Source organism: Balaenoptera ricei, chromosome 1 (assembly GCF_028023285.1).
Source record: "Balaenoptera ricei isolate mBalRic1 chromosome 1, mBalRic1.hap2, whole genome shotgun sequence".
NCBI lineage: Eukaryota > Metazoa > Chordata > Mammalia > Artiodactyla > Balaenopteridae > Balaenoptera > Balaenoptera ricei.
This window is the reverse complement of record NC_082639.1, coordinates 96,681,400-96,699,019: the sequence shown is the minus strand read 5'-3', so window position 1 is coordinate 96,699,019 and position 17,620 is coordinate 96,681,400. Positions and strand designations below refer to the sequence as shown.

The following is a 17,620-nucleotide window of genomic DNA, read 5'->3' as shown; positions in this document are numbered from 1 at the left end:
CACTTGAGAAACATCTCACTCAAGGACAGCCTAGCAGCTCAGAAACTTCTGTGGGTCATTGTTTATGACAATAAATAAAATCTCTTGTCATCTATTCTAGTTCAGAGATAATCAACTATATGTCACTTCAGATTTTACCCTTCACTCCACTATAAGTCACCCGTGGGACCAAAATGCTACATATTTACTTGAATTATGTCTCACAATGAAAAGGTTACTGTTATAACTGGGGGGAAATGATGCCAACATTCCATAGCATAAGACAAAGTGGTGAAATCTAAAAACTCAATTCGTTCTATACGTCTCTATTCATAAATCTGAATAAAGGACTTTTGCTACTATTTTGAGACACTTTATCTAAAAGCATATTTTAAACCCTGCATCAGTTTACACTGACAGCACAAGTCTCCTTCACTCAAAATTTCTAACAAGTCTGTGAAAAGGCAGACAATGAGGCCCAGCTACTTACCTCACCATAGCCACACACCACCACTTGTTTCCCACCGAACATTACATCTGTGGTCCTCTTCAGGCTGTGGAAACAGACAAGCCTCAACTCAAACATTATTAGCTCAAATACAGTTCCTCTGAAAATTAGAAGTGTGGGCAATGCCCCATAAGAACTTCAACTGGAAGTTGGCTGGGCTCAGTATGAGATAGAATGCCTCTAATAAACTTTTAAAGCCATAGGAAGATCAGGGGGCAAAACTGGAGGGATATCAGACTAACATTATAACCCAAGCCAAATTTACCCCCTATAAATTTGAATAATTATACATTTCAACCTACCCATCTAAAATGGATTCTCGGCAGCAGTATAAGTTATCAAATTTCTGTTTGGTAACAGAATCGTTGACGTTCATGGCTGGAACACAGAGTTTCCCAGCTTTGGAGAGCTGATACAGCCTAAAGGGAGAAGAAAGCCACAAAAACAAAAACAAAGTTAGCTGGTAAAACACAGTAGCTGGCAAAGTCTGCCTAATTCTCTTCAAGCTCTATGCTGCCCTCCCCAGTCTTATTTATTGCCCAAGAATATTAGTAAACAAGGTAATTCCTTGTTATCCCTCCTAACTTCTTTTCATTTTCTCTTCCCCAACTCCCACCCCCTTTTTTTGGAAGGAAAAAAACCTTTCAATTGAAGAAATTTACTTCTCTTTCATAAAAGGGGATACATTTCCTTAGACCAGCATTTTCTTAATCTTTAAAAAAAACCCATGCCTACTTCTGATAAAGATTATCAATGATTCTGATATGGTTCCGTGTGTGTGTGTGTGTGTGTGTGTGTTTAAGCATGTGTAACGTGCCCCCAAATGAGAAACACTTTCTCAGATATTTTTTAGGTATTCCAACAAGCAAATAATATTTTGCCCAGTATTATTTTTTGTAATGTGTATAACATATAGTTTTACAATAGATTTTTTTCGTATTTCAGATATAAAATTATAATCCAAAATTGAATACAGTTTTTCAAGATATATTCACTCCCTACCTCCCAGCAATGACTGAGAATCACAGTGGAATAAATGGGAGAGAAAATGTCTGAACTAGAATCTGAAATAACTTCTTTTTAGGGTCTCCTTGATTTTTTTCAAAGGTAAATACTCAAAAGTTTTATCTAAGGAAGATACTCCCATTTAGTTACAAGCCTGAAACATAGCCCTAAAGCCTAAAAGAGACCAGAAGAATCTGCTGAGGCAAGGACACAAGGGGCAGCTACTCCAGAATCTGTTACCTGTGAACACCAGTCACGCTCTCTTCCACAATGCCTCGGATCTTCTTAAACACGTTTGGATACTTCTTATAAACCCAGTGGGTTAAGTCTCCCCCATCATCCAGGATCTATAGAACAGCCAGAAGACTTCTATGGGCATTCAGGCTGCTAGAGCTGGGGGGAACTTTGAACCCACTTTCTGCACTAGTAAGAGAGCCCTGTATGTTTTGGAGAGCACTCCTCAGAGCTCCTTAGAGCAGGTTTAGACAGTGGAAACACAGTCAAACTTGTTGGTGTAAGATGGTTAAAAGGATTCCTAAGTTTGTTCTAGGCTATGGTGAAGAGTAGTAGGCTAATCACAGACTCATTTTTTAGTCTAGAGCCCTGATATAAAGCCCCTTGGAACATAAAAGGAGAGCTGGGGCAGGAAGGAAAGAAACCAGAATTTTACTCCAAAGAGGTACCATATCATTTTCTTCTATTTCATTCTGCTGTGTTTGAGCCACGTGTGTTCAGTTGGTCTTACCCTTCCCCCGCCTTTCCATTCAGTACTCAGACCCATCCTGAATAGGTATCAAGCTAACCATTTTGGCAACAAAGTAAGTGCATAAGACCAAACATCCGAAACATATTTAGGGAACCATGCTTTGAGGGAAAAAAGGAAACAAATCCACTGTCAAAAGTGTAGGATGAATACGCATTATTACCATGTTGGCTTGCCACCCATCCAGGTTCACACAGCGGTCAATACACCACCAGAAGTCATCTTCTGACTCGCCCTTCCAAGCAAACACTGCAACTCCTGTAGACATGGAAACAACTCAGCTCATTCCTCTTTGGGGGAGTGTCCTATACCAACATCACTCTCTGAGATCCAGGTGAAGAGAAAAAGGCTAAGAAATTATGCTGGAAAGGAAACAACTTATGGAGGGCAAAAAGTCAAAAAAGCATCTTTAGTTCAGAAATTAGTTAAGAATTTAAGGGATTTTTGTTTTTGAAAGTATTTTAGAACCTTAAAATGTTATTCTCTTTGGTCAATTTTATACGTGGAACTTTATTCTAAGGAGATAAAATGAAGTGGGAATCAAAACAAAGCTGTTCACTACAACATTATTTATATTAGCAAATATCTTGAAACAACCTAAATGTTCCACATTAGGAAAACAGTGAAGTAAAATCACATGGCCATATGACTTTTATAAATGATGCTTTCGAAGTTTTCAGTGACATGGAAACTACTTCTGAAAATGTTATATTTACGTTATAAAATTGTATATATACTGAGACTTATTTCATCTCTGTAAAAAGTGAATAGAAAAATGGAAAAATATGTCAAATATTCTCTCTGTGTAGCAGGATTTTAGGAGAACCTCTTAAATTTTCTGCAATAAACATCAGAAAAGAGTAAACAAGAAAAACAAAAGTACTATACAGTTGCTTTCTGAGGATCATAGGAAGATGGGAGAACCTTAAAGAAACTTCAGAGTGATTTTCCTTTGGACATTTTAACAATAAAAATTGCTTTATGTTTAATTGAACTCATAAGTAGTTCATATATTTTCAATGCAATATTGAATACCAAATTATCTAATGAACTATCAAATAGATGGTACTTCTTACTTGTGTTCTCTCAAAAGTGAGGAGACTTTTGTGAAAGGAGACCAGCTGAGCTCATACTCACACAGCTCACATAGCTTAAAGTTCTTTCTCATTCATTTAACATTAGAATTGGGCATTTCCCCATGTATTAGATTCTTTACAAAGATCATTTTAAATGACTATACAGTATTCCACTATGCATATGGACCTTTATTAGCCATTTCCTTCCTGTCGACACTTTTATTACCCTCCACATTTTGTAGCCCCTAGACATACATGACACTGTAAAGATAGTTCTGATACGTAAAAATTATGTTTAGATAATTATTTTGCAGCAAAGTCAGTGAAAAAAGCTGAGCTTACCAGCCTCAGCCAGTGCTGCAGCCACTTCATTCTGAGTGGAGTAGATGTTGCAGGCAGACCAGCGGCACTGAGCCCCCAGGGCACAGAGTGTCTCAATCAACACCTATACAGATGGACAGGAAGACAGAGTGAGGAGGAGGAGGGCCAGACTTGAGTGGTAATTAAGAGAACCAATGCCCAGCAACTCGGCAGCAACAGGTGCTACACTGGGAAGTTACAAAAGGGTGTGGAATCCACTAGTTAGTACACTGCAATCTAACTGTACCCCCAAAATGGTCCCACAAGTCTTAATAACATATTTATAACAATCGTATTCTTGCAAATCAAGATCTCCCTAAGTCAGGGTGGTTAAAAGTAGGTTATATCTATACAATCAAAGTAGAAAACCCCATTATTGTATAACTGGGAGGTTCCACTTAACAGTTAGCACTTGGAAGTTAGATAGGGAAGGAAAAGCAAGTAAAAAAAAAAAGATAAAGTGTCCCTCCCCACCCCCACTCCCATCAGAAGACCATCACTTTTCTCCCAACAAACTCACCGCTGTCTGGGCTGTGATATGTGTACAGCCCACTATTTTAGCACCAGCCAAGGGCTTCTCCCCCTGAGCACGTTTCCTGAGTGAAATCAGAGCAGACATGTCTGTGAAAGAACAGAGTATTTGAGCTAGGTCTGCACTAGCAATATCATTAATTCCTGCCCCAGCGACATCTAGGGCTGGTCTGGATCTGTTGAGATATGGTGAGGTAAGGAAGAAAAACTCTAAGCACATTATTTTTTTTTTTTTGGCCATGCCATGCGGCTTGTGGGATTTTAGTTCCCTGACCAGGGACTGAACCCGGGCCCTTGGCAGTGAGAGCATGGAGTCCTAACCACTGGACCGCCAGGGAATTCCCTCTAAGTATATATATCTGATGCCTGGCAGCTTCAACTGCAGAACAACAGCAGTGAGTTGTCATCTAATCACTTGGAATTTCTCTCTTCCTCTACTGTTTCAGCCTTATATGTACAGGGCTCATATGTAGTCAAATTCTCAAAAGTGATCGAAATGGAAGGTGTCATCATTCATCTGGGAGAAGAGGGAAGTAGTCATGGCATTGGCTAATGGATTCCTATATACTACAATCATCAGACCAGGAAGAAAGACTTTACATCAGCAGAAGCCACTTGCTTCTGTTTTTCTACGCTGTCTAATCCTATTCTGTCAGTTTGTTTGAGTTCTGTACTCCTGCCCAGTATAGAACATGCCTCCAATGTGAAAGCAACAAGAGTAAAGAGACATTATTGGGAGTGGGGCTGGGTAGAGAAACCAAGATTTAACTGATTGTCAGTCATTTTTACTCTTGCTCCAGCAGAAGGTGCTCAGGATCAAAGACCAAAAGAGACCCTAGGTCACCACATCCTTAGCTGAAAACCCTCCCACATTTGCTGCTTCTGGGAAATCTGGGTCTCTGAGATTGGCAGCTATGGTAGGATCCCGCAGAACTAACCACCATGTACTGATCCAGGACTTGCTGACTCTGCAAGCAGATCTTTGAATATGATATCATGCGGGAGGAAAAGAGAAACTACTCTGTGTAATTACCACATGCTGAGAACAGGAAGCAGCAGGGAGAACAAGAACAAGAATCCTGAGGCTCAAGCTCCATACAGATAGATTTGTTTATATAAAAGTCCAAGATACTGGAGTTTCCCAGGAGACTTTCAAGTTAGCTTTCAAGCCTTAAGTTGTTTGTGCATCCTGATGACTAGCAAGTGGGTTGCTTCTGGTCCCCTACCCACTCCCTTTCTTTACCTTGCTCTGCAATCTCAATCTCCCGGCGTCCAAATTCTGCCTGCTTGATGTTCTTCACACAGAAATTGCTGCTGCCCTTGGAGTTGGTTTGCTGCTTTTCTCGGGGGGAAACCTCATCATCAGAGCTATCTGTATAGGACGCAGCTAGAGCCAGGAAAGAAAGAAATGAGGAAAGAAAAACCTCAATGGCCCCAACTCCACAGAGTGCAGTCACCAAGGGACTCTCATTTAAGTTAAGCGAACACTCTTAATTGGAGCCACCTTTTACGTCTCTCTCCGTTCTACTCCTCCAGGGTCTAAGAAACGGTATGAATGAAACTGTTGTAGATCTTTCGGTATTGTGGCCCTTTTACCCCCCCGCCCCCGATGACTTTGCCATTAGTGCCTGTGATAAGGAGCTATTGATCCCAAACCTGCACCAGCTCAAGAGAACCCCTCAAAATAGGGGCACTTGGTCCCAACTGGGACTGGAACCAGACATGGCAAAAATGGAAGAATAATTTAGGGCATATAAGGAATGTTATTTCTATAGATCACTAGTTCTCAAACTTAAGTATCTAAAGCATCTGTCAGAATCACATGGAAGGTTTGTTGAAACACAGATGGCTAGGGCCCCACTGCCACAAACTCCCATTCAGTAGGTCTCAGATGGGACCCAAGAATTAGCATTTCTAACAAATTCCCAAGTGCTGCTGATATTGCTGTTGAGAGGATCATACTTTGAGAACCATTAATGTAAAAGAATAAAAACAGTAAGATAACCTTATCTTATAAAATCTTATAAAGAGATTTTACACTAGGTTGCACTAAGGAACACAGAAATGACACAAAAGATGAGCAGCACTGGTTCTATTGCCAGCCCTGAGATCACTCAAGATGTTCAACTTTAAAAAGCAGCTTCACAAAAAGCTAAAAATGTCCTTTCAGAAAGATATGCAGGAGAATATAAAACAATCACTCCTTACCTCTCAAATCACTTCTTTTCTCTCATTGAATATTTTCCTGATCACCGTCTCTGCCAGTATACCAGGTCTCTCGCTGACTTCTACATACACATCCTCCTCTGTCCAGCTAACACAAATACTACTAAAGGTTATCTATCCACTAGGACAATTTAACTCTATCACTAAACTTTTAAAAATGCTCCATTAGGTCCCCATAAAACATGGCCATCAAGATCTTTAAAGACTTCTTAAAGCTTCCATCACTCATCCCAACTTTTTCTCTTATAACTCAATCTTCCAAATTTTTTTCTCTTAGCTATAATTAGCCTGCTTGTCACCTATCACTTTTTGTATCTGTCTCACTCCAAGACACCTTTTCACTTATGATAGCCATTATATTTTGGAACCTTTTCTTGCACACATGCTCATAGTGAGACTGCATATTCATTTTTTTCCGTACTTAACCCTGTATATCACCATTTGTACTTGTCTGCCTATCTTGTCCATAATGGGTTATCAGTGTCACAGGGCAGAGAATAAGTTTTTAAAAATTGTCTACCCATTTCTTTTTTTTTAAAACAGTCCTTATACCTCAAGCCCAGTCCTAATGTTAGTAATACAATGCAAACAAGATTATGGCAAAAGAAAATAAATGGCTTTTGGTACAAATTCCTTTGCTGACATTCATAGCAATCTATGACCTTGAGCAAGCCTTTTAATCTTTTAACAATGTTTCCTCAGTTGAACAATGAGGGGGTTGGATTAGATGCCCCATTTCCTCCAGTACTCAAACTAAGATTCTATATACTCTTCCATGTTAATTTTCTAATACCCGCCTCTAAAGCTGAGAAGGGCACAGTTCAAAGCAGAAAAAAAGACTGCTTATATAGGGTTAAGATAGGAGAGGAGAACTAAAAAGAAACAGCTGGAGCCACATTAGTTGGACTCTTTCCCACTCCAGAGGTTAACAGGGGAAGATATTTCAACATAAAGGGTAATCTAGTAAATAAAAAGAGCTAAATACTGATTTTTATTGTTGACAATTCAAGCAGTCTTAAAGGCAAGAAAGAAAAATAGGTGGCAGGGTATATCTTTAACAAAGAAATCAGAAATTATGCTTCCAAAGTACACCTCTTCTTCAAGGCCAGTTCCGGCAGCCAAAATACCATTGATTTTCTCCCTTCTCAATGTGGGTGAATAAACGTGGGAATGGGAACCGGCCCAGTACTACCAACCAGGCACTGGCCACAGACCACACACAGAGACCATCCGGGAGGAAAGTCTCAAGATGACAAAAGCTTCTCCAGCTACAACCCTGGCTGGGAACATTCCCATTGCCCAACCACTAGTTATCAGCTTTCAGCACAAAGACGGGCAGTCCTGACATGAGGCATTTTCAGATCCTAGATAAGTGAAGAGAACTGGGTAGAGCACTAGCTCAAGACTCTGGAAGAGGGAGGAGAGATCAGAGAGAACAGGAAGTTCACACCTACCAGAACTGTAGCTGTCAGTGGAGGACTGAGAAATAGAGCGAGACAAAGATCGTCGACCAGTCTTGGTGGGGAATTTGGTGAACTCCTGCATGTCATCAGCAAACTGGATTTGCTATAAGAGGAAGACAAAAAGTTGAAACTTACAACAAGGGTTCTATGAAATGTTTCATTTTTAAAGGCCATACATTGTCTCCCCTAAAAGCTAATATTATCATGTGGCTCCTACTAAGCCAGCAATTCTTCCACCAGAAATGAGGGCGGAGGACGCTATTCTCTGACTCCTCCCAAAATGCCAATTACTATCTCTTCCCGATGGTTTCAGCAGAATTTTGTGGGGAGAGGGGGAGGAGAGAGAGCTTAAGATCCAACTTCGTTTAGCATTTGTCTAATTTCACAGGTCTTCCTTCCCACGTTCCATAAAGTTTTCTTTTCTCTTATAACCCTGAGACATTAAACTCTCTACCCTTGCTCTCAACTCTATCAAAAAGCAGGCATAATCTCTTAGGGCTTCTGCTTGTTTTTTATTTCAGAATATTCTCTTGTAGCACATTCTTATCCTGAAGTTAGCAATGGTCTTGTTTTTTGAAAGAATTATGAAGAGATGCCTTAAATGGTGATGGACATTGGGGTGCTAATAGTCAGAGTCTGATCATGTACCTATCCTTCACAAAGCCAATGGAATATTGCCAGAACCTTCTATACACAGTATAGAAGAAAATACCAGAATATTCTAATAAAAATTTAAAAACACACATACCATAGTAAATTCCAACTAATTAGGACTAATTTGAAGGAAGGAGAAAATAATGACTTGGTAAACTCTGTATTAAAAACTTTCTTAACCATAATTCAAAAAGAGTCATGTACCACAATGTTCACTGCAGCACTATTTACAATAGCCAGGACATGGAAGCAACCTAAGTGTCCACTGACAGATGAATGGATAAAGAAATATGGCACATAAATATGGCACATATATACAATGGAATTACTCAGCCCTAAAAAGAAACGAAATTGAGTTATTTGTAGTGAGGTGGATGGACCTAGAGTCTGTCATACAGTGAAGGAAGTCAGAAAGAGAAAAACAAATACCATATTCTAACACATATACATGGAATCTAAAAAAAAAAAATGGTTCTGATGAACCTAGGGGCAGTACAGGAATAAAGACACAGACGTAGAGAATGGACTTGAGGACACGGGGAGGGGGAAGGGTAAGCTGGGACGAAGTAAGAGTAGCATTGACATATATACACTACCAAATGTAAAATAGCTAGTGGCAAGCAGCTGCATGGCACAGGGAGATCAGCTCGGTGCTTTGCGACCACCTAGAGGGGTGGGATAAGGAGGGTGGGAGGGAGACGCAAGAGGGAGGGGATATGGAGATATACGTATGCATATAGCTGATTCACTTTGTTATATAGCAGAAACTAACACAACACTGTAAAGCAATTATACTCCAATAAAAATGTTAAAAAAAAAACCTTTCTTAAATGAAATAAGGCAGAAACAGATAACTTTTGAAGGATACTTGGAAGACTGGCTTTAATAAATAGCAAATAGCTTACAATTAACATTACTTATAGTTAAATTAATTAGTGTTTCTGAAGTGTAGGAAAACACTTCTATTAACTGGTTTAAACCTTCCTCCTAAACTCCTGTTTAAACTCTGATAAACCCTTTCTTTGAAATATAAAATAAACCTCGACCTCCTCTGAAAAACAGAATGGTTTGAGAATCTGAATCAAGCTTCTCCTCACAAGCTGATTAAATCTGAAAAGGTTCCCATGGAGAATTCATTAAGCTAAGTTTTCAGCAAATAATATCTGGAAATGTAACCTATTACAGATTAAAATCTTCTCTCCATAATGCTAGCAACCTGGTTATAGGCATTTTGAAGCCAGGAATAGTAAAACGCCCATTAGTTACAGCTGCTAAACATTCCCCTCCTCTGTCATATGTACCCTCCAGCTAGGGTAGCATCTGGTGGCAGTGTAAGAATCAGGCACTGTGCAGCCTAGGCACAGGCAGCTAATATGAGCAAGGCGATTACTGAATTAGTAGGATTCTACAGGTAATGAAGCAGTAATCAAGAGAACACAGACTTGTGTTTTTACACCAAGAATCAAAGCAGAGAATACTGATGTCATAGATAATACTACTGGGCAGCAGTCCTGAAAGAAAAACTTCAGTGTACTTTCATTTTAAACCTACCTTGGCTTAACATCCAACTGGGCAGTTTTTCTTTAGGTTACTTTGTGAAATACAGAGGAGGCAGAGTCCACAGACTGTATTTTTAAGTCTAAGGATAGATCCTAAAGGAATGGAAGGGAAAGAGAGCTACATATCCTGGCATCTAGACCAGGGTCTTGCACATAGGAAGCATTCAATAATTATTTGTAGAATGAGTGAACCTTTCAAATTTCTTTCTTCTATAAGATCAAATCAATTGAATTTCAAAAATAAATAAGTAAATAATAAAGATTCAAGCTAAACCACAAACACTACACCTGAACTTGATTAACAAGTATCTTCGTACACCTGAAGAAGCAGCTTTCTTAGTTTAGGTGCTAAAACTTTAATTAGCTTAAATGTCAAAAAGACAACTGCCTTTCAAACCCAAAACAAACCAAAACCATTTATTGAAGTGGCCACAAGTCAGCATCTGCCCTTCTAGATAGGATTTCCCACTGTATGTTCACATGACTTCTGCAGTCAGCAAAGCTAGATTTACTGAAGAGATTAATCCAGGACCAAGGTAATGACTTTCAACCCAATATGCAGTTATTTTGGTGGCAGAAAAAAAGTCAAGAGACCATCAACACCGTTTAACACTCTCCAGAGGCAGCTCTTCCTCCATCAGCTTCCTTGCTCCTGGTCTAGGCAGCCTATTTGGAAGTTGCTCTCCTCTAATGACTCTTACGATTCCCTCCCTGTTCATCTTTTTTTTTCCCCAAAGGTTCTGGGTATATTCCCAGACACCACCTACCTGGGGGTAGGAAGGGTGGGGAAGGGAAATGCAATAACATTTGCAGCTTTTTTAAATAAAAAATATAGACAGCCTGCTGTGTCAAGACAGAAATGTATTTCTTTAGCAACCTAAGAACTAAGAGTCATAATCCCACCCTGTAGAATGGGATTAGGCTTCAGTAGTCTAAAGCTTAGCAAAATCTTTCCCATCTAAAAATATGAGACTGTTGCAAGACTGCTGCAAGAAGCTTACTAATCACTGCAGCACCTCATCTCTCAGATAATGAATATGGTCCATATTTGAGGTGGGCAGAGAGTTAACTCAGGCCATGACATAAATGGGTCGTTGTCTATTCTTGCAGCATTTTGATAACCTCAATGCTTATAAATAAAATGATTCAGCTACACAAAGATACATGATAACCTTGTCTTCTCTGCCACCCCAAACTACTTGCAGAAGAGAACCTATATCAATAACTGCTGCTGTGAAATGCAGCTTCTCTGCTAGTTTCCATCAGGTCTGCTAGCTCCACTGGCTCTCTTCATAGCTAGTAGCTCTGTCTTCTCCTTGGTGAAGTACCTCCTGGAGTGTTGGTCACCTTCACATTGTAAATAAACAGTGTTGCCAAAAGCAATTTACAGATATCACAAGTTTTCTCTCTAGTGAAGCCAGATCTCAATAATAGCCTTCTAATTGGGTTGGACTCGCTGTACTTAAGCGAAACATGGTCAGTTAGTTGAAAACAAAATACAAAAAATGACTACAAAGTCATTCTGTTTACATTACTTCCTATTTATCATGATTTCTTCCAATCATTATTAAGTCTTAATTGGTATGCTTTCATGTTTCTTCAAATCTAGAGCTGTAAGGAATGCCAGGTCTAATATGATGTAGGATGGGGATGAGGAGGAGGGAAAAGAAGATAGTTGAAGTCCAAAAAGGATCTGAAAATCAAAAAGTCCTATGTTAAAGAACTATTCTGTGTTTCAATACTCACCACCCCATATAAACAGCCTTACCCACAACAAACACACCAGTGTTCTATTTTTTTGGCCGAGCCGCATGGCTTGCAGGATCTTAGTTCCTCCACCAGGGATTGAACCCGGGCCCACGGCAGTGAAAGCACTGAGTCCTAACCACTGGACCGCCAGGGAATTTCCACCAGTGTTCTATTCTTGAACTAATATCAATCATATATGAGAAAGGTTAGAATATCAGATTGACCCATTCTGCAAATAGCACATCCAAATACAGAAGTGTACTTGCTGTGCCTTAGCGACTCAATTAAATGTCAGGCCAATTTTATGTGCTATTTTAGAGCACCTTTTAAAATAGCTTGGTGGGTACAATGGTTGACTCTTCTACGTGATACTGAGAATGGTACAAAAAGCTCTACTGAAGAAACAATTTGGCCTATGGTACATCTACCACCTAGTTCTAAGTCTAGTGACAGAGTGAGCTAAAAGAATTGCTCTACAGAACTTAGCAAGAAGAAGGAATCATAGTCAATTGATAACAGCTATAAGATTCCAGAGAAGAAAAACAGTCGTATACTACTTGTTTAGTTGATCTTAATTGATATTTTTTACCATCAGAAGCTGAGAAGTTTACTTCCACAAACACATGGTCTATCTACTCAGATTAAGTAGCTTAATTACACTTCCTTCCAAGGTCCCACCCAATTTTGGCTTCTAGGTCCTAAATCAGAGAATTAACAGCCACCAGAATTCCGCTATGACACTATGGCCAGTGGAGGGTGATCAGGATAATATTCAGAGTATTACTTTCCTTTAGTCAATACATCTAGTAGGCACCAACTAAGTACTCAGTGCTATTTCAGGAAAGATCTATGGAAGATCTATGAAAAGATCTATGGACTCCTTCCAGGACTCCTACCACATCTTTTCTAATCCCCTTTTCACACATCTTCTGGCTAATTTATTCTTTCTTCCACAGATTCTACTCTCACCTGCTCTTTTTTCAGAGGAAATGAAGAGAGTATGGCTGTCAGCATAAAAAAAGTCCAAGACCTTTTTTTGATACTTACCACTGATCAGTCTGATTCCCATTTCAGATGAATCCAAAGAAGCAGTTATCAATAAACACCAACTTCTTGGTATAAGAACTATTTCAGACTTTCAATCAGGCAAAAGAAATTTCCCAAAGATGAAAGGCATCCCTTTCTCAACTCGTGGCCCGCAGGTACACCAACAGAAAACAGCTTATCTCAAGGGAATCAATCTCAGGCCACAGAGTCGAATCCAGAGCCACCTCCAGTCACTTCTTCCATTCCCTGGTGCAGAAACCAGTCTTCTGAGACTCGGCAGGTTTTGGCTGCTCACTGTCCTCCTTCCCAGTCTCAAATTTCTTTAAGTTCTCAGTTTCCCCAGATGGGGCCTGAGTTTCTAGAGGGAGGGGGTAGGCAATCTAATCACAGCACACATCTCCCTCCCTCACTCCACCGGGCTGTGTCTCAACAGTAACAGGATATAACACACACACACACACACACTGCTAGAATCCAATTCCACTGTCAGAAGAAACACTCCTTTCAAAATGGGACTCAACTTGATCTTTCTTCAATGTTGGTGGAAGCAAGGGGTGTGGCAAAACCAGGGCCCACACTGCTGAGTCACTTAAGTGGTGAGGAAGGAACATAAAGCTTGAAAAACTCTGCCAAAGAGTGGTTTTACCCTTATCAGCTGCCCCCCCTCTCTTCGTATCAGAGAGCACACTTCATTGGTTTTCTATTATCTCCTAAAGTGCTCTAGTGAAAATGAGTGATCTAGGCCTCCAACTGCCAACTAGAGGTAAAATTAAGAGGTTTAAAAAAATGGCAACAAGTAGGAGGAAAGCCTTCCTAATCTTTTGAAAACCACAAATTACAACAGAACATAACATGCAACCGGACTATGTTTCAATGCCTATTTAGCTATCTACCTGTCCAATTGCCTGGCCAGTCCCAACGTTCCTCGTCCTCAATCCGTCTACCAATATTATATGAAAACATTCCAGTCATTCTTCTTTTTCTCCTGACACTGAATTATCATTAACTCTAGGGTTGTTTTTTTTTTTTCGTTGCTGTTTTTTGTACAGGTGACTGAAGAAATCTAGGTTCTTAGAACATACCCATGACTTTACTGATACACCAAAGTTCCCCCCGCCGCACCCCCCAGCACCAGTTGCACTTTCTATTTATTTTTCTAACTTTATTATGATGATTTTCAACATAAAAAAATTAAAATAATATAATGAACATTTGTATACCCTCCACCTAGATTGAAGCTTTCCATTTTCCATATTAGGTTTCTTTCTCTCTCTATATACATACAAACACATGCATACTTTCAAACAGTCCTGCAAAAAAAATTTCCAAATATAAAAATTCATAGTAAATTCTTCAGAGTGCATCTTCTAACAAAGATATTCTTCTACAGAACCACTATAACATTATAATACTTAAGAACATTAACAACAGTTCTGTATCATCAAATATCCAGTCTGTATTCAAATTTACTTAATTTTTCTCAAGTATATCCTTCATAGTTGTAAACCCGACTCTTCCAACCCAGGATGGAATCAAGGTTCACTAAATGCATTTGGTTGTTATGTTCTTTTAGTCTCTGCTAATCTAGAAGAGTTCTCCTGCTTCCCACCTGCCCCAGTCCCTGACCCACCCCGCTCTGTGATACTGACTTTTCCTCCCAGAGTCCAAGCCAGTTGCCTTATAGAATCTCCCATATTTTGAATTTTTCAGACTGTTTCCTTCCTGTGAACTGGATGTTCAGTTTTGGGGGTTGGTTAGAAAGAGGTTAAAATTTGGCAAGAATATTTCATAGTTGGTGTTGTATACTTTACTTCGCAGCGTATCAGGAGGCACATAAAGTCAGGTTGTTCCACTACTGGGGACACTAACCTGAAACCCTTGGTTAAAGTGACGAACATCAGTCTTTGAAAGGAATATTTTCTCCTTTGCAAGTAAAGGTTAATTTGTGGGGTGATCCTTGTCAGCCTGTGAATGTCCTGTTCCCTAGTGACTTTACCATCTGTTCATAATCCTTGCCTGAGCCAATTATACTGGGGAGGAGGGGGTTTATAGAATCATGATTCCTATCATTCTTTCCACATAGATTAGGCTGGCATGTAAAGAAAAGCTTTTCTTCTTTCTCTTTCACTTTTTTTTTTTTTACATGTCATTCATATTTTATTTATCCAATATGTTACACTCAATTATATGAGTGCACTGAATGCTCCAATTGTCCCAAACAGGGCCACTGGGAGCCTCCTTTAAGCTGACTCTTCTGTTCTTTTGACATGATCCCATTTAAATGATTCCTTTCTTTCCAACAAAAGAAGATATACCAGGCTCATCTTGTTCTTCCTCTGCTTCAGACCTAGAATCAGTCATTTCTCCAGGGAGCCCTGATTTCTTTCAGCGGGGAAAGGTATTTAGAAACTAAAATCTGGATATAATGTCTGCCTATTGCTATAAGAGGTGTCAGTGCTTCTAAGTTCTTTCAGTAGAGAGAGAAATTAATCTTTTTTGTTTTACTCATGAGTTCATTTTGATACTTCTATTTCAAATTTAACATTACCATTTCTTAAACTTTTAATTTTCCTATTTGTATCTTTTTTTTATGGTGACAATCTTGGTCTCTAATAGCAATACAATATTTACTTATTTGCTTTAGTCTATACTACACATAAAATAATTTCAAAATTACAAGACTAATATTATTATTAACAATAATCTATGCAGTGAAGTGTCAATATTTCATTGAAGTTCTTTTTTTCCTTAGAATATATTTCACAAAGAGTATGCAGAGTCAAAGTACTTTTTTCTAGGTGATTGTGTAATCTTCCTGATACGTAGTTAGGTTCATTTGTTTCTGTTTATATGCAATTTTAAGATTTCCTTTTTCTTCTCTTAATTTTATTTTTTGACATATAAAACACATCTCAACAATTTTAAAGGCATACTCAGAGAAGTCTCATTTCCATTCCTATCCCCCCAACTCTGTTCCACTCTCCCCTGTTTTCATTAGTTTCTGGTTTAGCCTTCTTATGTTCATTTTTTGAGGTAGGAAAAGCAAATATGTATTTATATTCTTATTTTCCCTCTTACTCAAAAGGTAGCATGCTAAAATATTCTGCACCTTGTTTTTTTTTTTCACTTGGAAATCACTTTGTATTGGTTCAGAGAGTACAAGAATCAACAATTCTTGAATGTCGGGAAAGACCAAGCCTGGTTACACATATATACAAACCTTACATGTTTGTAATAAAAAGTCATTAGCCTTAATTCGCAGTCCTCTTTAAAGCCAATACTGATTTTAAGTGAAGCTCACAAGATGTTAAACTTGCAAACCTTACTGCAAAGTATGCTGGGATATTCTTTAAGATGAAAACTTGTCAACTGCTTACAAATTAGGCAAATCTGTATTCTTCAAACAAATTGCTGTGAGAAGAAAAGTTAACACTGAAAGCAAGTAATCAGTGGATAGCTCTAGAAGGAAGATGGAGTCTGGCATTTTGGAAGGTGGCCACATAGACTGAGTAAATGCCATCTGTGTAATTTCTTAGCCTATCAAGTTGGAACAAGATTGGAGATGTTGTAAGAACAATTCTTCCTTCCTTGATCTGGAAGTCTAGCTTAAATAAACTTGAAAGCCAATTACATCTTTGAAATTTAAACCCTCTTTACATACTCACTTGAGTGAGTGAATCCCACCTGTGATATGGCAGAAGAAATACAAGTAGCTCCCAATAAGTAGCAGCTGAGTCCACGAGGGTCAGCATTCAGAACCCTAGACTAATACTCAACAAAGGTTAATGAGACATTTTTTTAAGTCACCATCCACTGCTTCCCATCAAGTACACGCTCAAGGGAGGAAAAAGCCATCAAAACTCAATATTAAATAACATTATCTGACTTTAAAGACCTAATGTTAAATACTATGTAGTAACAGGTATTGCTTCCAAAGATAAGTGGGCCAATGGGACTCTTCAGAATCCATTCTGTAGTTAGACTGGATATTTTCAAGTTCAAAGGACAAGGTGAAACCACTTTAAAGACCAGCTGCAGCAAGCTTTAGTTTCCACAGCTCTTAAAAACAAAACACAAAATATTAAGCTTCTAATACATGGACAAGACTCTATCAAAGATAATCAGTCACATCAAAAACATGATTGTAGGGACTTCCCTGGTGGTGCAGTGGTTAAGAATCCACCTGCCAGTGCAGGGGACATGGGTTTGAGCCCTGGTCCGGGAAGATCCCACATGCCATGGAGCAACTAAGCCTGTGCGCCACAACTACTGAAGCCCGCGTGCCTAGAGCCCGTGCTCAGCAACAAAAGAAGCTACCACAATGAGAAGCACGCGCACCACAACAAAGAGTAGCTCCCATTTGCCACAACTAGCGAAAGCCCGCGCGCAGCAACTAAGACCCAACACAGCCAATAAATAAATAAATAAATAAATAAAACATAATTGTATTTTTCATTCTAGAGAGGCAGTATTTGCCATCCTTCTTGACGTTCTAACTTGAGGTGTTTACGTTCAATTTTAGATAAGTCTCAGTATAAAATAATGACCTTAGATAGCCTATAAGAAACAAGCTGGTTGAAAGAAATTGTAGGCTGAAACTTCTTCGGAGCTATTGAAAAATAAGAGCTACCTGTTGTTCCAGAATGAATACAGTACAATCCCCCTATTCTCTCTGCCTCCCAGACCTGAAGACAAAAGTT

The 17,620-nt window shown here is 39.1% G+C and overlaps 1 protein-coding gene across 2 annotated transcripts in view; it reads right to left on the bottom strand.

The window, feature by feature from the left end:
- The window catches only part of AHCYL1 (adenosylhomocysteinase like 1), a 39,524-nt gene that overhangs the window by 6,399 nt on the left and 15,505 nt on the right, over window positions 1-17,620 (bottom strand). For both annotated transcript variants that reach the window (XM_059927438.1, XM_059927444.1), the window contains exons 2-9: window positions 7,903-8,014; window positions 5,466-5,609; window positions 4,212-4,312; window positions 3,674-3,776; window positions 2,419-2,513; window positions 1,733-1,839; window positions 790-906; window positions 470-533 (exon numbers count right to left, since the gene is read on the bottom strand). In XM_059927438.1, the coding sequence (XP_059783421.1) occupies window positions 470-533; window positions 790-906; window positions 1,733-1,839; window positions 2,419-2,513; window positions 3,674-3,776; window positions 4,212-4,312; window positions 5,466-5,609; window positions 7,903-8,014 (843 nt within the window). The remainder of the gene's footprint in view (window positions 1-469; window positions 534-789; window positions 907-1,732; window positions 1,840-2,418; window positions 2,514-3,673; window positions 3,777-4,211; window positions 4,313-5,465; window positions 5,610-7,902; window positions 8,015-17,620) is intronic.